Raw genomic sequence first — 22,901 nt, 5'->3', positions numbered from 1 at the left:
GGATATGGGTTTAGATATACACATATATTTAAATATAAATTATCAATCTCTAAATCAGGAAAATATAGGCTTAAGTCTTGTTTCTGACACATACTTACTATGTCTAGTATTATATCTAGTACTAAATGAGACTAAACAAATTGACAATCAGTACCATAATAATAAATGATCAGTTATAGAATTCATAGTTATTTTAGATTGAACTGTCTATATGTATGTAGGCAGATCATTAGCTAATTGTAACCAATGAAAGTAAATACTGAACTATAAAAATAAAGAGAAAACATTGCATTTAATCACAACTTCAATCTGATCTGCTTAAATAAGCTCTAGATTCCTGTAAGTAGAAAATAGATAAGAATCAAGCCTTTGATTCTCTAACCATTTCTTAGAGAAGACTAACTGATACAAAATAGTTGGCACAATAAGGAACCTGGAGGAGGCCAGAAACTACTTAAATTGGCAGAATTTTATTGCTTGACAAACCAAGACCATTGCTTTGTGGTTCAGTAGTTTTTTCTTTCTTTAATGATTTTTTGTGACCTCATTTTGGGTTTTCTCAGCAAAGATGTAGGAATGCTTGCCATTTCCTTCTTCAGCTCATTTTATAGATGAGAAAACTAAGGCAGAGTTAAGTGACTTGCCCAGGGTCATTCAACTAGTAAATATCTGGGGATAAATTTGAATTTTCTAATTCCAGGCTCAGCACTATCCACTGTGCTACCTAGCTGCCAGTGTTTATTCATTACAGCCAAGGACAAAATTTGTTCAGAGATCAAGGATGATACAAAGCAATGAAAGGCTACTGAGAATATGGTTTAATTCAGGATCCAGCCAAACCAGATTAATCCATCATCCCTATAAATGAAACTGAAAAGAGGAAAGCCAACAAGTTGACATGTTACAGGAGGTACTGAACCATATCCACATTAAATTTCCCTCTTTTAATTAAAGCACAAAACTACCTCACTAAAAGGCAACCAAAAATAGCAATTGTTTTGTTTATATTTGTAGTCTTTACTCCTAGTATGTCAACATAGTGAGTGCTTCATAAATGCTTGTTGGTAGAAAAATACAGTTGTTTCCAGGACTGGCTTCATTGTGTTCATAAAGGCAAGAAGAAATATAATTTCATAGATTATCTTGCCTCAAGAAACTGTTGCATAAGCAAAATAACAACAACCCACCATGGTAAAAAACTGCATCTTATGCAGTATTATCCATTGTTGAGGATGACAAAGTAGAAAAAAAAACATAAAGAACTTCAAAAACTTATATGAATGGATACAAAATAAAATGAATAGAACCAGAATAAGATCTCTGAAGTAGTTTCATGTTATTATTATGAATTATTTGTACATATTCTCCTTCCCTTCTTAGAGTAGACCTATTGATTAATTAAATAGCTTTTGCATCATAGTTAATCTCTTAATTTTCCAGAAGCAAAATGCATCTTAATATTTCAAACACTTGAAAGACCAAATTCACTTTTAACTATTTTTTAAAGAGAAGTTCTTAAAACAAATAGTCTCAATAAAGCCAAAAAAAATACAAAACTCTCTTCAGGCTTATAGACAACTTGACAACATGCAAATATTTTCTACATATAAATAGCTGTTATTTATATTGTATTTACTGTATTCCAGGCACTAAGGGCTTTATAATTATTATTTCATTTGATTCTCAAAACAAGATAAATGCTACTATTACCCCCATTTAACAGTTAAGAAAGCAGGTAAATTAAAGTTAAGTGATTTTCCCAGGGTTAGGTAATTAGTAAATATCTACAGTCAGATATGAAGTCAGATCTTCCAAACTCCATTACCCTTTCTGTTATTCAATCTCTGTAGATCCCATTTTACAAGTGAGAAAACTAAGTCTTAGAGAGATTTAGTGACTATTTTATGCTTGGTAAAATGTTGCCAGCAGGTAATTTTAAATTCAGTTTCCCTGACTCCAAGTAGTATTATCTACAGTGACAGATTTTATCTAGAGACTAATTAAAAAAAAAAAAAAGACTTGAAACTGAACCCAAAAAGGATGCTTAGAATTTTTTTTCCTTAAACACAGATTTGATTGTAGTAGGAATTGACTCATAAATCAAGTATCTATAGGTTAACAAGGAAGTCAGCTAAGTGGTTCAGTGAATAGAGCACTGGGCCTAGAGTCATGAAGATTTGAGCTAGATATAGGTTATGTACTCACTAGTTATGTGAACCTGGGCAAGTGACTTAATTACTGCTTAATCTACTAGAGAGGAAAATGGTAAACCACTTCAGTATCTTCTTCAAGAAAACACTATCTGGGGTCTTGAAGAGTTGGACATGACTGAAAAACAACAACAGAAACAATGGGGGAGAGGAGGCAGAGAGGATCCATTGGATCCTATATATATGCCCACTTATCAGATCGTGATAATGATTGAAATTTATGTCATAGATTTCAAGTCAGGAAGGTCAGTACATATTACCTAGTTTGACTCTTTCATTTTATAGATGAGAAAAATAAGTCCCAGACAAGTAAAAAGACTTTATCAAGGTCATGAAAGATTAGGATTAGGATCTTTTGACTTCAAATCTAGCATTTTCACCCATTGTACCACTGGTTCCCATTTTTGGATTCAGACATCAATATAATGATATTAATCATTCATTATTAAACTTTTTTTGTTTCTCAAGTTTATTAAGTCTTTTTTCAAAGAGTAGGGGTCCAAGTCAACAGAATTAGTAAGTTTTGATTTGGAAAGGAGTTCTAAAAATATCCAGAAAATAAAATGTAGGTAGGATGATGAGCTGGGGAGGTGTATATCAACAATGAAAAATATAAGAGCCCTAAATGGGTTTAGGAAGAAAATATGGTGTCAATTTGACTTTTCTTGCTATAGTCAGCCTTGTTTACCTGTATATGTTTCAGGATTTCACTATTCCTAAGCAATAAAAGGGCAAACAAATCTATGAAACCAAAATATTGTTTCACTTTGTCTTTTTTATGGAAAAGGTGCAAGAAGATACATTGATGGACATTTACTTGTCCATATGTCAAGCAGTTTTTTTTTTCTTTCATGCATTGCTATCTATTAACTAAGCTTTTGTTTGAAAAATACAAAGGATGATGGCCTAGCAGCACCAGACCTAAACTCTATTATGAAGCAGCAGTCATCAAAACCACATGGTAATGGCTAATAAATAGTAGATCAATGGAATAGGTTAGATACATTTGACACACTTATCACTGATTATATGATATATCCCCAAATTCCAGTTTCTGGAATAAGAACTCACTATTTCATAAAAATTGCTGGGAAAACTGGAAAATAATGTCAGAAACTTAACATAGACCTACACTCTACACCCCATACTTTGGCAATAGGCATAAAGGGTGACACTATAAGCAAATTAAGTCTTTATGACTCCAGGCCAATGCTCTATTCACTGAGCCACCTAGAATTAAATTAAAAAGGTTTGCACAAACAAAACCAACATAGACCAGATTAGAAGGGAAGCACAAAGCTGGGAAAATTTTTTTACACCCTGTGTTTCTGATAAAAACCTCATTTCTACAATATATAAACAATGCTGTCAAATTTATAAGAATACAACTCATTCCCCAAATAATAAATGGTCAAAGAATATGAACAGATAATTTTCAGATGACCATCTATAGTTATATGAAAAGAGGGAAAAAGACCAATATATACAGAAATATTTGTAGTAGCTCTTTTTGTGGTGGCAAAAAATTGGAAAATAAGAAGATAAATGTACATCAGTTCAGGAATGGCTGAGTAAATTATTTATGAAACTAATGGAATATTATTATTCTATAGAAAATGATGAACAAGCTGATTTTAGAAAAACCTGGAAAGATTTACACAAACTAATGCTGAAAGAAATAAGCAGAACCAAGAATACATTGTATGCTGTAATAGCAAGATTGTGGGATGACCAACTATGACAGACTTGATTTTTCTGAATGGTTTAGTGATCCAAGGCAATCTCAATCAACTTTGGATAGAAAATGCTATCTGTATCCAGAGAACTATGGAGACTGAATGTAAATCAACACATGCTTTGTTCACTTTTTTCTTTGTTTTTTCCTTTTGTTTTTATTTTTCTCTCCCAACAACGATTCATAAGGAAATATATTAAAAGGTATTTTTATAGCCAAAAATAAATAAATTTTTAAAAAGAAGAAGAAAAAAGTAGGCTTTTGTTTGAAAAATTCTCATTTAGATGACCATGATAAATTTTCAGAAACCTAATTACAAAGTAGAAAATAAAGTGGACTTTGACAGCTGCTCATGTCAGATTATATGTCTGTCACAATGCTCATTCATTATCATATGTGTAGTCAGTAAATATTATGTCTTATACTGTGTCAGTGAAGATAAGGAACAATTTATCACCATCTTCGAGATAATGATCTTTCATGTATTTTAATTGCAGCCCAGACATCTGAATATTACCTATGACCCTTTGGCAAGCTATTTACAAGATATTTTGATCTAATTTCTATCTTTAATCTGCTAAATGTTAGAGTTTGGTTTCCACCATAGGGAGAGTGACATTTCTCTGGGTAGAGTTCTAATCAAAGAGGGAATGAAAAGGAAGGTAGACTTCATGAAATCACTTTTGAGCTATATTTAGGCATCTCTCAATTTATAATGGAAATGGTTACTTGAAATTCTGCATGCAATATCTGGGGAGAATGGCTAAACAAATTGTGATACATGAATGCAATGGAATAACATTGTACCACAAGAAACAATTAATGCAAAGGTGCATGGGAAGAATTCTATGACCTGCTGCAGGGGTGAGTGAGTAAAGCCAAAAAAATAATATACACATTGGCTATGAAAATATAAATGAAAAGAGCAAAACCAAACCCTGCTAAATTCAGTGTCATATAATTATAATAAATAAGATAGGCCCCAGAAAAGAGTTGAGAAAATATATATCCCTCCTTTTGAAAAGGAAGTAGACAATTGCTATGGAATAGTGCATATATTGTCAGATGTGGTTAATATTTTGGTTTTGCTGAACTGTTTTTTAGCTTTATTTTTATTTTTGTTATAGGAATAGCATTCTGGGTTAAAGAGGGGAAAGTATATATTTGGAAATGGAGTTTATCCTTTAACTGCTAATGCCTTTTCCCCTAAACTTTGCTACTCCATCTTTTATATATTTACTTTGCATATATTTTGCAAATTCTCATATGTGTGTGTGTGTGTGTATGTATGTATGTATGTATACACACACATACTGTTTCTTCTGATAGAATATAAACTCTATGAAGACAGGCTATGTCTTTTTTTTCTTTATATCCCTGCTGCCTGGCATATATGTATATAGTAGGAACTTTATATATGTTTATTCAATACAAAACCAAAATATATCAATAAAAAGATATATTTTAAAATTCTGCATGCTAAAGAAATTAGATCTTATGAAGTTAGATGTATTTTATTATGGGAAGGGTTATGTAGGCAATCTACTTTTGAGAAGAGATTAATTTTGAACTCAGAGACTGAATTTTTCACAAGGCATGCCTTGGCAGATTGTAGTTGCTACTGAAATATTCCCTTCAAAAAGTAGCTTTGGTGCATCAGTAAAATGATTCTTACATAATCAATACATTTTATAGGAATCTTCCTTTCCCTCTATTTAGGTATATTATATCAATTGACATTAATTAATCCTTTAATGTGTTCTCTTTTTTTCAGACCAGTTTTAATGATCTTGTGATGAAGACAGCCATCTACACTCAGAGAGAGTACTGTGGGAACTGAATAAGGTTCACAATATAACATTTTCACTCTTTTTGTTGTTGTTTACTTGCTTTTTATTTTCTTTCTCATTTTTCCTGTTTGATTTGATTTTTCTTGTGCAGCAAGATAATTATATAAATATGTATGCATATATTGGATTTAACATATATTTCTACCATGTTTAAAATATATTGAATTCTTTGCCATCTAGGGGAGGAGGTGGGGGAAGGGAAGAAATTGGAACACTAGGTTTTGCAAGGGTTAATGTTGAAAAATTATCCATGCATATGTTTTGAAAATAAAAAGCTTTAATAAAAAAATGTGTTCTCTTTCCCTCTTTCACACTATCTGTGAATGCTGATATTGGATACTGATGCTTCCAGCAAGAAGTAGCATTTGAAAGTCAAAAACAGCATCATGAATTGAGTGTCACAAGACTCACAACCCACATATGGAGCATTAGTTAGAGGGCAATGTTGTTAGAATTCTTTCTTAATTGTGCTTGGGAGCCACGTGGAGTTTTCTATTGTAGAGATCCCTGTCATGGCAACTTCTATAAAATTCTGAAATCAATTAGTGCCTAGATATCTAAAGAGCTGGTATTAATTGACTCTCAAATGAGCCATCTTAAACCTCCGAAAAATCAGAGAATCTTAAAAAGGCTTGTGAAGCAGTCTGCTCAATAGTTAGATTTTGTGCCTCTATAGTGGATTAAATAGACATGGGAGGAAAAGATTTATGATTAATATCAAATTTCTAAGAATTTGATGATCCAAACAAATAATTAACTCTGCCTATTGTGACAAGTATCTTTAACATTAATAATATTTAGAAACATTAAGTGATTGAGAATTAGGGTGATATAGTAGAAAGAGTAATGCACTTAGAGCCAGGAGACATATAAGATCAGAACCACTCTGTATATGAACTTTGTGACTATAAGCAGGTGATTTAATCTCTCTGAGTTCTCAAATTCCACAATGGATTTTTTTATGTGTATTTTATTGATGCCCCTGGGGGAAAAAAATCACTGTCACTTTTTAGTGACACATGCCCTTTTCCTATAAATCCTTCCTTTACAAAGGAATATATAATTAAGCAATTAAAAACAATTAGACATTCTGTTAATGTATGCCTCATTCTACATTTATAACCTATCACCTTTGTGCCAATAGGTATTTCATTATCTGCTAAAAAAAAAAAAAATAGGGCCAAGGAAGAGGATTCTGGGAAGATGGAGAGTAGGTCAGAGAACTTTTGACTCTCCAAATTTCCTTCATAGAAGAGGACTGAACATCACCTCAGAGCAGCAAAAATGAATACAGAATAAAGCAGTTGACCTTTTAAGACAATTTGAGAAAACCCCAGGAAAAATCTGATCTCCAGGGGTAGAGATTCAGTCTGAGTGAAGTGTAAACATTTTTATAGGTTAACTCTGCAGAAACAACAAACAAGCTTCTAGGGGGATGGGTTGAGAAGTAGCCTCAACTTTAAAAACTTTCATTTTGAAGATAGTGTGAGGGTTCAACAGCTGAGTAGGAAAAGATTGGAGGACCTTCCACTGTTGAAGGACACCAAACATAGCTGTGCTGACCCGACACATTCTGGACTATGACTATGAGCAGGAGCCAGCACATATATTTGTAAGTACAGTAGCAAGGAGCAGCTCCTTCTTGGCTATGAGCATTTGTAGGAGATCAGAGTCCCTGGTTTCAATTCCAGGGCAGAGAAGATAGCTGTAGTTTGAAATCTCTAGAGGAAGCACAACAAGCAAAATCATTTATAGGACAGTGAAGTTGGGATCCTAGCCATAATTTAGAAGTGGAGAGGAGAGCCAAAAAAAGTTGGGCTGTGAGACAAACCTTAGAAAATAACAGTAATAAGGTCTGAGGCTTGAGGCATCATTCCCCATACCTCAGAACTATAACTTGATTACACTAATAGCTGCTAAAAATGAAATGAAATAAAAAATAAATACATAAAAATGTGCAGGCAAAGGAGAAAAAACCCAATCACAATTGCTTTGGGCAAAGAGAAGATTTGGATTCACATTTAGAAGAAGATGATGGAGCTTTAAAAAAGTCACTTTTTTTCCCCAATGAGAAACATTAAATGATCCCAAACACAAAAAGAGTTCTTGGAAGAACTTTAAAAGAATTTTAAACATCCATAAGAGAGATTGAGGAAAAATTGCAGACTGCAAGAGCAATCCAAGAAAATCAGGAAAATTATGAAAAGAAAGCAAACCAATTGGAAATACGGAATCAAAAATTAAGGAAGAAAATAATACCTTGAGAACTAGAATTGGGCAAGGAGAAGATAATGACATTCTAAGACACCAAGAAATCATAAAATACAAATAAAAGAATGAAAAAAAAAGAAGAGAGTAAAACATCTTATCAGAAAAACAATTTATCTGGAACACAGAGGAGAAAATTATATGAAAAGACAGACTACTGAAAACTATGATTCCATAGTTTCAAGATTTAGGAGAAAATATTGGAAAGAACAAGGGAAAAAACAATTTGCATATCATGGAGCTTTAATAAGGATTATATATGACTTAGCATTGAAGGACTTTAGATTTTGGAATATTGTATTCTATAGAGGAAAAAACCCTGGGGTTTTGGCCAAAAATAACTTACCTAGCAAAGTTAAGTATAATTCTGAATGAAAAACAAAAGGATATTTAATAAATTCAAAAACTTTCAAGTTTTTGTGACAAAAGCCTCAGAACTTTAGGAAAAACTCAACATAAAACATTCAAGAGAAATATAAGGTAAACATCAAAGACCAATTGTAAGGAACTCCATAAGGTCATTTTTTTTTTTTTTTACTTCATATATGTGAAAATATTAGAAATACTCTTTTCATTATCATCATTATTTGGGTAGTTTAAAAGAAAGGCATGGGTGGAGCTGATAATGATGGAGTGATTCTACAAGAAATTGCATAGAGATAAAAAGGGTAATTATCTCTTACATATGACGTATGAGAGGAGAAGTTGAAACAGCAGAAATAAGAGGTCAAGGGGATAAGATTGGGGAAAAGAGAATAAGGGAGGAATGTTTAGAGAAGTGAGTAGATTAAACAATAAGAGGGCAAAGTAGCAAGTAGAAGTAAAGAGAGGAGTGAGAAGGAATAGGGTAAATAGGATGAGATGAATAGTAAGGAAAAACAGGAAGGAGGAAAGTACATAAGTAATTGTAGCTTAGAATGTAGATGGGACAAATTTACCCATAAAATGGAAATGGATAGCAGATTAAAAATTTGTCTTCAACATATGTTGCTTTCAGGAAATGTCATAAAAATAAGAGGTATTCACAAAGATTAAATAAAGGACAGGAGTAGAATTTAGTATGTAAAAAAATACAGATAGTAAATAATGATCTCAGTTTTAATTAAAATAAAAAGAGAAACTACATTGTCAGCAAAATTATTCAATATTGTTTTAGACAATTTAAAATATTTAGACATCATAAAATAGCTAAGCATATTCCTTCCTAGACATGGGAACTATGTTTATATAAACATAAAACACTTTTCATACAAAATAATCAGATCTAAATAATGAAGTAATATTTATTCTTGGGCTAGTCAAGCCAATTAAAATGACAATTTCATTTAACAATCTATTTATTCAATGCTATCCCAATTAAATCAGTAAAAAAGTATTTTACTGAGTTAGAAAAAAATAATAGTAATGTTCATTTGGAAGAACAAAATGTCAGGAACTTCAAAAAAATGAAAAAAGATGTAAAGGAAATAGATCAAGCTGAATCAGACCTTAAACTATGTAATAAGGTGAGAGTATTATTGAAGTATAAAAGAGCTAATTTTAATTATTTTTAATTAAAAGTATCTTGTATACATCAAGATACTTTAAATTTAAAATAGTATAGTATAGTATTACATATATGTAAAAATGTATATGTGCATATTTATAGATGTCTATGTGTGTGTATGTATATATGTGTAATCTCCATACTTAATTGTAGCCTACTTTAGGATGGGTGGAGAAAGGGGAAAAAAATAAAGTAAAAAGCGTACATCAGAGAACAAAAGAAAACCACCAAGAAAGCAAAAAATAAAGTTGGACAGTTATGAAAACAATATATAGTATTTATTATATAGGAATTGAAATGAAAATTTATTATTTTTATTGACTTCTTTTGTTGTCTGCTGTGTACCTGAAAGTTTTTTAGTTCTTTTCTCATTTTGTATTTAAGTTAAAAAATTATAACAACAGTAAAAAGTTAGTTCATCTTTATACTACCCTTTTCTCTTGAGTTAATTACTCCCCTATTCTATTGCTGATCTTGCCCTTCTAAGCATGAATTTTGGATTATTCCAGCCATCTGTTGCCTTCATTCCTACTCATGTGCTATTGAAGCTGGAAATCACAAACCCATGCTGATTAGATATACAAATTTATGTTACTCAACTGAGCTTTCTCTTCAAGATAATCCTTTTACACTTGCCTAATTGATTTACTATTCCACTCACTACAATTAATTTTCCTGACCTTTTTAATCTCTTTTCAAATTATCATAGGTTTCCTAGCCCCATTACCTCAGCTGAAAACTCTTATTTAATTGAAAACAAATTATAGCCATGTGCTGAGTTCCCCCTTTTCCCCCTCATCATTTCACATCATTCAACTATTTCTGTTATATCTCTTCTTTTACACTATCTAACTTCGCTCCCATCACAAATGATCCTGTTGTATCTCATCTTCTTCAGTACATTGCCCCTTCTGCTATCCCCACTTAATTTTCATGATCTCTCTGTATAGTGGCTGTTTTCCTAACTGCCTACAAACATGCTCATATCTCCCCATCCTCAAAAAATCCCTCAATTGATCAACAATACCTATCTTTATATATCTCTCCTCTCTTTTGTGACTAAACTCCATGAGAAGGCTATCTATAATCAATGCTGCCTTCACTTCTTTTCTTAATCTTCTTAGTCTGGCTTTCATTCAGCTGAAATTGCTCTTGCCAAATCTAATGGTCTTTTCTCAATCATCCTTATTAATCTCTCATCAACTTCTGATCCTGCTGATAATCCTCTTTTTGATATTCTCTTCTCTCTGGGTTTTTGTGACATAGTCTTTCTTGGTCCTCCTCTTCTGTGAGAGAGAACTTCTCAGTGCTATTTGCTAGATCTTCATCCAAGTCTCACCCAATTGTAATCTCTCTTTTGACTTTATCCTGGGCCCTCTTCTCTTCTTCCTTTATGTTATTTCTCTTGGTCATTTATTAGTTTCTGTGGATTCATTGATTATTTCTATGCTGATGGTTCCCAGTTCTACTTATGCAGTTCTAAGTAGAACTTAAATACTCCCACATCTTCAATTGCCTATTGGATATCTTCAATATTTTGAAATGGATATCCCATAAACATCTTAAACTCAACATATCCACAACTGAACCCATTATTTTCCTAAGTCCCTTCTTTTTCCTAAATTTTCTTTTGCTCTTCTAATATACTATCATTCTCCCACTCATTCTAGTTCATAACAGAAGTGTCATCCTCAATTCCTCTCTTTTGTTTAGCCTTCATATTCATCTCATTCTACCCCCCAATCCCAGTAGTCTGGACAATCCACTAATACTGACCTCCTTGTTTTTCTACTCATAAGACACTGACTTCAGGCATTTTCTGCTATGATCACATTTGGAATTTTCTCCTTCTTTATCTCTTTCTTCTGAACTCCATCTCTTCCTGAAAGTCCCACCTAAAATCTCACCCTCTAAAAGAAGTTTTTACTGATTGCTTTAAAGCTGGTGCCTTCCCTCTATTGATTATCTTAAATTTATTCTGTTGATATTTTGTTTGCATTTAATTGTTTGCAGACACTCATTAAACTACTTCTTGTTGTTGTTGTTGTTGTTGTTCTTGTTTTTCTTTTTCTTTTTTCTTCTTCATTATCATCTTTTTTCTTTTGTTCTCCTTTTCCTTTCTTCTTCTTTCTTCTTCTTCTTCTTCTTCTTCTTCTTCTTCTTCTTCTTCTTCTTCTTCTTCTTCTTCTTCTTCTTCTTCTTCTTCTTCTTCTTCTTCTTCTTCTTCTTCTTCTCTTTCTTTGCATACTCAACACTTAAAGTTTCATGTCTAGAAGATAGTAGCACTCAATAAATCTTTCTTGACTTAGCTTTGTTTGATGACACATAGATTCAGTTCTTGATCCTGACTTCCCACCCTAGACAATGCATTTAACCTCTCTAAGATTTCTTCCAGTTTTAAATTTGTTATCCTATGGTCCTATGACCTATATTAAAGTCAGATGTATCATAAATGATTTATCAAAGAACATGGAAAAGAGTTGAAAAGGAGAGGAAGGCATGGATAGACTTTTTTTTTTTTTTTTTTTTTTTGAGAAATAGAGGTCTAGGTAACCTGCTATACCTCACAGAAAGCAGAAGAAAAAGAGGTTAAGAAAGGGAGACTGTAGGGTAGTATCTGAGTTTAGGACAGTTGCTAGCAGTCTACCCAGAAGAACTTCTCACCTCTTGTTATGCTAAAGGAAGCATGATAAATTTATATCAGAATAATCTTGTTGATAGTTGGAGTAGTTGTTAACTATATAAGAGTTAATAAGAAAAGGTTGTGTTAAGTATCCATAAAACAACAGATGGCAAGAGTAGGCTTTTAGAACTCTGGGAGATGACTAAAAACCATTACATTGAATTCCCAGGCCCTATATTTATGCACACCTGCATCTTTGATTTCCTTCACAAGCTAATTGTACAATAATTCAGAGTCTGATTCTTTTTGTACAGCAAAATAATGTTTTGGTCATGTATACTTATTGTGTATCTAAGTTATATTTTAATATATTTAACATCTACTGGTCATCCTGCCATTTAGGGGAGGGGGTGGGGGGGGTAAGAGGTGAAAAATTGGAACAAGAGGTTTGGCAATTGTTAATGCTGTAAAGTTACCCATGTATATATCCTGTAAATTAAAGGCTATTAAAAAAAAAAAGAGTAGGCTTTTAATATGACTGAAATTAATTTCTAGAAAACTATTTTGAGGAGAATTTTATTGAAATTGCTTCAGTATTCAACAATGGAAGTATAAAAAGAAAAATATCTAAAGCATCCAAAAGGAATAAAAAACCCAACAATCTAACACTACCTTGGTACTCCTTGGAATAAATATATAAGAGGAAATACTAAGTGAAATTGTTTAATATTCTTCTTTGGATGTTCTTAGCAAGCAATAAATCTCTTTAGATTGATATAATATAAATATAGTCCTGAAAAAGGCAGAAGAACAAACTGAATGATAGTAATTAATATTCCTTCTACTTGGAAAAGATTCTGCAGCTAGAAAGAATCTTAAATTAGAAAATTTGAGACTTCACAAATGAGAATATCTTCTTTAGCATGTGTAATTAGATCATTTGTATGTTAAAAACCAGAAAAGCATCTCAAAGAACAGTAAAACTAATGAGTTATTTGTCTTCCTGAAAGTGTGTGTATACATACATACAGATACATCTATTAGATTTGTTAATAATGTTTTTCCTTTATTTTCCTCTGGTTCAGTGAAAATTTCACCTTTCTAAAATAACACTTTTTCTCCTGAGAGACAAAACATCTTATGTGGAATACTGCTGTATTTTTGAATAATGACAAATGTTTTCCACATATGCATATCATTCATTGATCTTTTAGGCAGTCACTTGGAAAGAGAACTGTGAACTTGAAAAAAATGAAATTCACTTTGTAAATGAAACAACTTTTAAAAGTTATTTATAGCAAGTGAGAAACTCAATTTTTTTACTTTATATATTCTAATTTTAATTTTTGATGAGAGAATAAAATCAGGTTTAAATGACTATAATAATTTATTTAAATTTAACTTTCCCCTAAATTTTCTGCAAAGGTTTCTGGAGAAAGGAAACAAGCTTAGAATGTTATGTAATATGACATTACACTTGTTATTCACCAAAAAAAAAAAAATAGTACCAGGAGACTGAATGAATATCTGAATACATTTGTAATTTTTGGGTCAAATGTTAGACTGAAATCAATGATCTGAAAACACCATGACATTTACCTGTCAGAATCAACAGCCAAATAAGAATTTCATATATGTGTGTATATTTGTGTGTGTATATATATATATATATATATACACACACATACATATTTATATATAGAGCAGTTAGGTGGTACAGTAAAGAGTACAAGGTCTGAAGTCAGGGAAACCTGAGTTCACATCTGGCCTTAGACATTAACTAGCTGTGTGACCCTGGGTAAATCACTTAACCTTGTTTGCCTTGATTTCTTTATCTGGAAAATGAGCTGGTGAAGGTAATGGCAAGTTACTTCAGTATTTTTGCCAAGAAAACTCCAAATGGGATCATGAAAAGTTGGAAATGACTTTAACAACAATTATATATATCGATAACACATATACGTACACATATGTATATGTATGTGTTATACCATATAAATAAATGCCATCTATTATTAATGTTCCTCTCTAATATCAGATCATGGAACATCATGCATGCCAAGGTGGCTTTGCTTTCTCAATAGTTATGTTAATGGAATGTAAGCTTTATCAGATCTACCATTGGAAAAAAGCTTTAAGTATGTGTGTTTTCTGAGAACTAGTCTAGCTAAAGTTGGTGAGACTCTTCACCAGAAGTTTACCAAGTTTTTCAGGTCATAGGTTCTTTCATCACAACAACTCATATTGCTTTGTCAACTCAAGCAATTTGCTTGGGGTTGAGATTTGCATCAATGAAGATTCCATGAAATGATGGTATTCTAATTGTTCACAGTTATGCTAAACTTTTTACCAGAAGTTATTCATCATCAGAATTTGAGTGAGTGAGTGTGTGTGTGTGTGCAATCACATGCGCGTGCACTGTGAGCAGCCAGCTAACAAGCATAGAATCTACAGAGGACAATTACAAGCAAAGCAATGGATTACCTTTCTCTATTTCACTTTCAAAAGACAATTTCCTTCTCCGAAGTTTACAGTTTTCTCCATCAGAATCATTTGCAGATTGTGATCTTATTGTGAGATCAGCCTTTATTAATAGAACAGAAAGATGGAATAGATTAGATTAATTGAATGTGAATATCACATATTGTTTAATGTATATATTTAAATCATGTTATTGTTTTTGTTTATATCTATGATTTCATCAGTGTAGGGACCTTCAGTTTGAAATCCCCTTCTACTATCAGAGGTCAGCAAATAGTACATAACTTTTAATAGGAGAGAGTTGCCCAGGACACTAAAAAATTAAGTGGCTTGTCTGTGATCAATTTTATATATGTCAAAGCTCTGAAGGACTGAAGTCAGGTTGTGCTTATTCTGAGGCTAGACTCTTAGTCACTATATCAATATGCCTTTCCTTTAAAACAGCATAGTATTAATTATTTCATACTAATATTTGGAAGTGATATCCTCAGCTTTGGAAACTTTCTTTGGTACAAAGGAGTTTTATGAAGTAAAGATTGGTTAAATTTTAAAAATCTACAAAGTTTTTTTTGGGAGAATTTGTTTTTCCTATAGCAGAAATGTATTAACTAATTATAATTAACTATGATGTTTTGTTGCATGGCAATGATCATAAAGTTAAATTTCACAGTAACAAATATAAAGTTGCTAGAAATGAGAATAATTAAGGGCACTAATAAACACTCATGTGAGGTTTCCAACAAAATTTCTCTTAATAATTTGCCGGACACATTTATGTGACTGTTAAACTTTGGTTTGAAAAAAATATTTTAGATTTATCTTCACATTGGCAAAATTCAGAATGGATTTAGTAGCATCAAGCAGTGATTAAAATTCTTATAAAGTACATACAATTTATAATTTCATCTTTTTACTCCTAAAAATTTCTTCAACTTTCAATTTCTTAAACAACAAAAATAGGCAGCTTAGTGAGTTACTGCCCATGGGTACACTAAAGAGCATTGTGACAGCTTTCAGAATACCATCCACATATCTCTTTGAGCATCTGGCATGGTCAGATAATGACAGTAGTATTAGGGAGAAAAATTACTCAAATACCTTTAAGCTATGCTCACATCTTTCTTCGTAGAGTTTCCTTTTTTGACAAGTACTGAAAGCCCATGATTTTCTAAGTGGGGGCAGTTAGTTTCAAAGCTTTCCATGAATTAAAGGGCACTGAGCAAAAAATGATTTCCAACTAATCTCAGAAAGCATGTCATAAGAAAAGATATTCATATTTTGTTTTATTCAGTTTAAAATGAGAAAGAAGCCCATAAGGCTTCTTTAACAATTAGGAAACAGTGTAGCACAAAGTTGGCAAGAAATGGAAAGCATGGTATCATGTATCTTATCTCTTCCTTATCCTCTCCCACAAAAGGATATTAAATCAAAGATTGATACTGATATGGAATGAGGATATATGAGCCATACAGGACACAGAATAAACATTATGTAATACAGATAAACACAGCCTACAGTTAAATATAAAATATAGCTAACATTTTATTTTTATTTAGCTGTTTACTTCATAGCATTCATTAAGTTAATCTTGTTAATGTGTTCTCTTCACATTTGGAACTTTTGATTATTTGGTTAAGGTTTTATCTGAAGTTTTCCCATAGCACTATATATGGGAAAAGAATGAACACAGTACACATGAACAAGATTACAGGGAGAATTAAACATGTATTTAAGATAAAATGTTTTCAGATACTCTGCAGTATTGGGGAAAACATAATTGATCCAACACAAGTTACCTCAATGTCATGAAGCTAAATTTCTTGAACACATATAATATAATTTAAACATTTCCCCAATTCAAATAGCCTTTTCCATAAAAAAACAATTATGATCAGAAGAAATAAGAAAAAAAAATAAAGTCAATTGCATATACCTTTGCATTTTCATGCCTTAGATTAAAAGTCAATTCTAGATTAGTCAGAAAATGATCAGAAAATTCAGGATACATATCCAAAACCTCTAACAAGTCTTCTCGCTGGATTTTATGCAAGTCACAGTATGTTAAAGCTCTTACATCTGCATTCGATTTTCCAGGTTTTGCATAAAGATGAACCATTTCTCCAAATATGTCATTTTTTCCTGTTGAAAAAAAAATGACACAAAATTCAGTGTTTTCTTTAGGAGAAATTTCTAAAAACTAAAGGATTGTCATAAATAGCTGTGAACAGAAATGGGACTCTGCTCAATTGCCCACTAGAGTAGCAAAGTGAGAGGACTTGTCTGATATCATTACTCCAGAAGATATAAGAATAAGTGAGATGATTTCATCCCCAAATTCCTTCTTCCCTTCAATTTATACACTGTATATTTCAACCATATTGACCTGCTGTTCCAAATGCACTGAGATCCTCTAGATGTCATTTTTGTTGAGTCATTTCAATTATTTTTGACTTGTTGTGACCCCATTTGAGACTTTCTTAGCAAAGACATGGAGTATTTGCCATTTCTTTTTCCAGCTCATTTTTACAGATGAGGAAACTGAGGCAAATAGGGGTAAGTGACTTGCCTTTCTCAGTCTTTATCTTCTCTGTTGCAGCTCAGCCCTACTTTTAATTTTTTTTCCTTTTTAAAATTTTTTTTCAATTAATTAATTAATCTATTAAGCATATGCATGGGTAATTTTTCCAACACTGACCCTTGCAAAACTTTTTGTTATAAAATTTTCCCCACTTTCCCCCACCCCTTCCTCTAGCTGGCAGGTAGTCTAATACATGTTAAATATGTTGAAATACATTAAATCCAACATATGTATACATATTTATACAGTTATCTTGCTGCACAAGAAAAATCAGAATAAGAAAGAAGGAAAAGAAAAACTGAGAAAGAAAACAAAATGCAAGCAAATAACAACAGAGAGAGTAAGAATGCTACGTTTGTTCCACACTTCGTTCCTACGGTTCTCTCTCTGGGTGTAAATGGCTCTCTTCGTCACCGAACAAGTGGAACTAATTTGAATCCTCTCATTGTTGAAGAGAGCCACGTCCATCAGAATTGATCGTTATATAGTCTTCTTGTTGCCTTGTATAATGATCTTCTGGTTCTGCTCATTTTACTTAGCATCAGTTCATATAGGTTTCTCAAAGACTCTGAAATCATCCTGCTGATCATTTCTTACAAAACAATAATATTCTATCACATTCATATACCACAATTTATTCAGCCATTCTCTAATTGATGGGCATCCATCCACTCAGTTTCCAGTTTCTTACCACTACAAAAAGGGCTACCACAAACATTTTTGTACATGTGGTCCCCTTTCCCTCCTTTAAGATCTCTTTGGAATATAATCCCAGTAGAAACACTGCTGGATCAAAGAATGTGCACAGTTTGATAACTTTTTGAGCATAGTTCCAAACTGCTCTCCAGAATGGTTGGATCCATTCACAGTTCCACCAACAATGTATCACTGTCCCAGTTTTCCCACATCCCCTCCAACATTTGTCATTCTCTTTTCTTGTCATCTTAGCCAATCTGACAGGTGTCCTACTGTTTCCTTTCATTACAAGGACTTTGCCTCTGATTTTTGTGGACCAACTCTTTAGGTCATTCTCCTTCCTCCTAGCCTCTAGCTCTTGTTTCCATATCTGTTTAGATCATGATGTTCTTTATCACTACCTCCTGGTAGTTCCTTGCTTCCATCAAGGCTCAGTTCAGGTGATCCTTTGAATATGAAACCTTCTCTGACCCTTCTCTCTAGTAATTAATGTTCTCCCCTCCCTCTGAAATTGTTTCATACTTATTTTTACATATTTCTATTTACTCAACTATTTATCAGCTAGCATATTCTATGCCTGCTGTAGAAATAAGCTTCATAAAGACAACTTGATTTCCTTTTTTAAAAACTTTGGATCATCAGCATCTAGTTCAATGACTTGCACACAGAGAACCTTTGGTAAACATTCTCAAATGAATGAATATTGGCACACTATGAACATCAAAAAGTTTTAAAAGGGGACAAAACAACTGGGAGCATAAAACAATGTGTACTTCAATTGGTTAACCATTTTATCAAATCTCTAAAAGGAAGGAAAAAAAAGCCAGAGTAGGAGTGATGGACTGGGAAAAAAAGATGGAATGTGTAAGAAATACTGTTTCTCATAAACCTGATGCTGACCAGCAAAGAGGAAGTGGTTGCTAAAATTCAATATCTTGAAGCTTGGGGGAAAGTGGCTATTCTATTATAAAATGGAGAGGAAAGCTACTATGACATATACCCTTTATTTTGTGAGAGGATATTTAAAAGGGATTAGAGAATAGAGAAATGCCTTGTCCTAAATTTCTCCAAAAATTGGATCTAGAATGGTAGAAAATTCTTAAGAGAATGATAACCTGAAGACAAAAGCAAAAATTATTCTGATGAAGAAAAGTAAATTTAAAAGATAAAAAAATACACATATGCTAGATGAAAACAAAGATGAATTCAATGGTGGTACATTCCTTAAAGAATAGTACTAGAGGGGAAGGTAGATGGTGCAGTGGATGAAGCATTGGCCCTGGAATCAGGAGGACCTAAGTTCAAATCCAGCCTCAGTCACATAACACTTCCTAGCTGTGTGCTCCTGGGTAAGTCACTTAACCACAATTGCTGCATAAATAATCAAACAAATAAAAAAATAAGAATAGGACCAGAAGGTTGAGAATGAAGTAAGGCTGGTGATGGATATTAAGGGTAACTCAAAGCCCTTTTTATTTAGCTATTATTGGGAGGGCACCACTGCTTGGGGCAGAAGGAATAAGGAAAATTATTCTGAGATGGCCAGGAAAAGGCAGATTTTTGGTCTAGAAAGAATAGAATAGAAACATGGAGCTGAAATTCAATATAAATGAGGAGATAACAGAACACCTAGTCGTTCTCAGTTGAGTAAGAAACAGTAGGTTCAAGAAAACTACATCTTAAGATAATTAAAGAACTGAGAAATTGTGATTGTTAGAAATTGCCAATGATCTTTCAAAAGACTGTTGAAAAAGGGGAATGTGAAAAAAATAAGAAAAAGGGGAATGTGCTGTGAGACTTAAAAAGGGCAAATTTCTCTCTGATTTTCAAAAAGGTGAAGATAGAGATTGAAAATTATAAGCATGCAAATTTGACTTTAATTCTTCATGCAATTCTATATTTTTTTTTTTAGGAAATGGAGTGCCACTATCTCACCAAGAATGGAAGCAAAGTGGACATTTATATGCCTAATTCCACTGAAAATTGTCTTGGGAGCTTTGATCTGCTCTGTTTTAGATGTGGGCTGATTCACTCCTTAGGCAGCTTGGCAGTTCATTGAAGTTCATCATACTGGTGTCAGATCTAGTGCAGAAATCCAATTGACTTGGATCATTGATACTCAGAAGTTTTTAGTTCCAGAGATTCCATTAGCCTCATCCTTTGTAGAAGATAATTCTTTCATTGTGAATAATTAGATAGGGAATCACAGAGTCTTAGAGTTATCAGGGAACTCAGAGACTATCTGGTTCAATATAGAAATGAATAATTTTTTTTCCTTAGAAATATCTGAAGTACTCATTTATTCTTTGTTTGAAGACTACCAGTGAAGAATTCACCAAGACTACAGTGACTCTATTAACATATTTCTTCCTTATAGCAAGATTTTTTGCAACTTTATTTCTACTAGATTTACTGTGCTTGGGCCAAGTAGAATCAGTCTATTCCGTCTTCTGTGGGGCAATCTTTCAAATGATATCTCCATAAGTGCTAAAGCATGGTGATCATGTTCTCCAAGTATTCTCTTCTCTCGTTTAAATATCTATCATACCTGCAACTCTTTTAAGAAATTATCTCAAGTCCCTTCACTATAATGTTCATTCTTTGAATGCTGTCCAATTTATCAATATCTTTCCTTAAATATAGTACTCAGATTTGAACAAAACTTGAAAAATGTTTTTCTTAGGACAAAATACAGTAGGACCACTATCTCCCTGGGCCTTAACACTATGCTTTCATTAATGCAGCCTAAGATGCACACTAGATTAATTGTCTATTCCCACTATTGATTCATAATGAACTTGTAGACTACTAGAACCTTCCAGATCTTTTCCAGATAAATTGCTGTCTATGTCTAGCTCCATTTTATTTTTGTGAGGAAGTTATATTTGAATCCAAAATGAAAGTAAGTTTTCATTTTTATTTTTATTGAATGTTAACCCCATTTGACTTGGCTTAGGGTTTAGTTCTTTTGAGTTTCTGATTTTGTCATCTAGCATATTATTCTTTCTAGCTTTATGACATCTACAGATTTAATGGACATGTTTTTAATCCAAATCATTGATAAAAATGTTAAGCAGTAAGGACCATAGACACATATCCTGAGATACTTCATTAAACACTTCCTTCCTCATTAACATTGAAAAATTAATAATAATTCTTTGGGTTGCTACCATTTAACTGATTTTAAATATACCTATCTGTATTATTGTTTTGCCCATTTCTTTTCATTCTGTCCAAAAAAACTAGCATGAAAGATTTTGTCAAATGCTTGGAAAAAACTAGGTGAAGTATATCTATAGCATTCCCTACATCTACTAATTTAGTAATTCTGGCAAAAAAATTGAGAAATCATTTTTTCTATCACAGTTTGTTATTTATGAAGTCATATATATCATTGGGATCATCAGTTTCTTTTCTAGATGACCACCAACTCTCCTTTTGATAACATAGTCTAGAATTTTTCCAGGGATTCAAGTTAAACTCAGCCTGCAGAATCTGCTCTTTCTCTATTTTTGGAAATTAGGACATATTTGTCCTTTGAATCTTATGTATCTCATCAATTCTCAGTGACTTTGAAACATGATTCATGATACTAATGTTGAGGTTCAGAAGAAGACCCCAAGATACTGGGGTCATAAACTGGTGTTGTGAAGTGTCTCAAAGGAATTTGCAGGCTTGAACCCATCTCCAAGTCAAAGGGCAAAATTTATGGTAATTGTATTGTCAATTGAAGAGAGCTAAATTCCACAGGATTTAGCAGAAAACCAGGAGTAAGAAGATAAATTTATAGGAAAAAGGACAGAGAGATCAGGTGTTTCATGTCAGTGATATGCTAATTTTATTTTGCCTCTCAATACTGAATTTTATGGTTTAGAGGTGGAAATGAAAGAGTATCCTACCATTTGTTTGGGAAACTCTGTTATCTCAGACCAACAGATTGGTATCTGCAACCAGTGTTATCTGTGGAACTACAACACTGTCAAGGCCTGGTGGCCTCAGGACTACTGCCACATTTCCCTTAGACATTGTATCTCATCACTAGCAGTGTACATGTACTTTGAGAACTAGAATGTGTTTTTAATTAAAAATACTTTCTAGTTCTTAAAAACATATTCTAGTTCTTATAGTACATGAATATGTATCTCACATGAGGCTGGTACTCCAATTCATTGATAGCAAATTTGTTCTTTCATTATCTCTTTGCTTATTTTTGGTATCAACGCCCTGTCAGCTTTCTTTTCTTTTCTTTTTTTCTCTTTTATTTATTTTATCTTTTCCAAACCAGAGATCATTTTCCTTGGCAGATAAAAAAGTTGAGTAGTGATGCCTTTTTTTTCTGTCATTTGAATATTCATCTCATTGAGCCACAGACCTGTTCTTTCTTTGTTCTTATTTTTCTCAACAAAACAAAAACAAACAAACAAATTAAAACCCTCCCCAAACAAACATAGGAAACAAAGGACTCTTTTTTTGTTGTAGTTGTACTTAATTTTCTTGTTAGTTTCAGTTAATTATGAATTATTAGCTGTTCTGATTTTGTTCTTAAAAGACCATGTTCCTCTTTTGTATTTATGTAGGAAATTGAACACTGACAGACATTTTGACATTTGTAGTTAAGAGGAATAAGCATTCTTCTTTCAACCAGGAAAGTGATTTATGACTACCTCAGTTTTTGAGTCTTAAGGTACAAATGAAATAAAAAATGGAGAGTTCTTAAAGAGATACACCCAATTTCTGAGAAAGACTGAAGAAGGAAAACCTAAAATGCTGAGTCAGAAAGGCAGAGTGGTTCAGAGGCAAAAATCCCTTTAAGGAAAGGAGAAAGAAAAAGGAAAGCTTGAGTTGTAATATAGAAGAGAGAGACTGAAATGAAAGGTTTAAAGAATGAGAAAAGTTCCAAGAAAAGGTTTGTTT

At 32.6% G+C, this 22,901-nt stretch overlaps 1 protein-coding gene across 3 annotated transcripts in view; it reads right to left on the bottom strand.

Moving 5' to 3' along the window:
* The window catches only part of KCNH7 (potassium voltage-gated channel subfamily H member 7), a 605,555-nt gene that overhangs the window by 32,207 nt on the left and 550,447 nt on the right, over nucleotides 1-22,901 (bottom strand). For all 3 annotated transcript variants that reach the window (XM_031960570.1, XM_031960571.1, XM_031960572.1), the window contains 2 exons: nucleotides 16,647-16,852; nucleotides 14,717-14,816 (listed from right to left, as the gene is read on the bottom strand). In XM_031960570.1, the coding sequence (XP_031816430.1) occupies nucleotides 14,717-14,816; nucleotides 16,647-16,852 (306 nt within the window). The remainder of the gene's footprint in view (nucleotides 1-14,716; nucleotides 14,817-16,646; nucleotides 16,853-22,901) is intronic.

Source organism: Sarcophilus harrisii, chromosome 3 (assembly GCF_902635505.1).
Source record: "Sarcophilus harrisii chromosome 3, mSarHar1.11, whole genome shotgun sequence".
Lineage (NCBI taxonomy): Eukaryota > Metazoa > Chordata > Mammalia > Dasyuromorphia > Dasyuridae > Sarcophilus > Sarcophilus harrisii.
The sequence above is the reverse complement of the archived record's forward strand: the minus strand, read 5'-3'. Positions and strand labels throughout refer to the sequence as shown.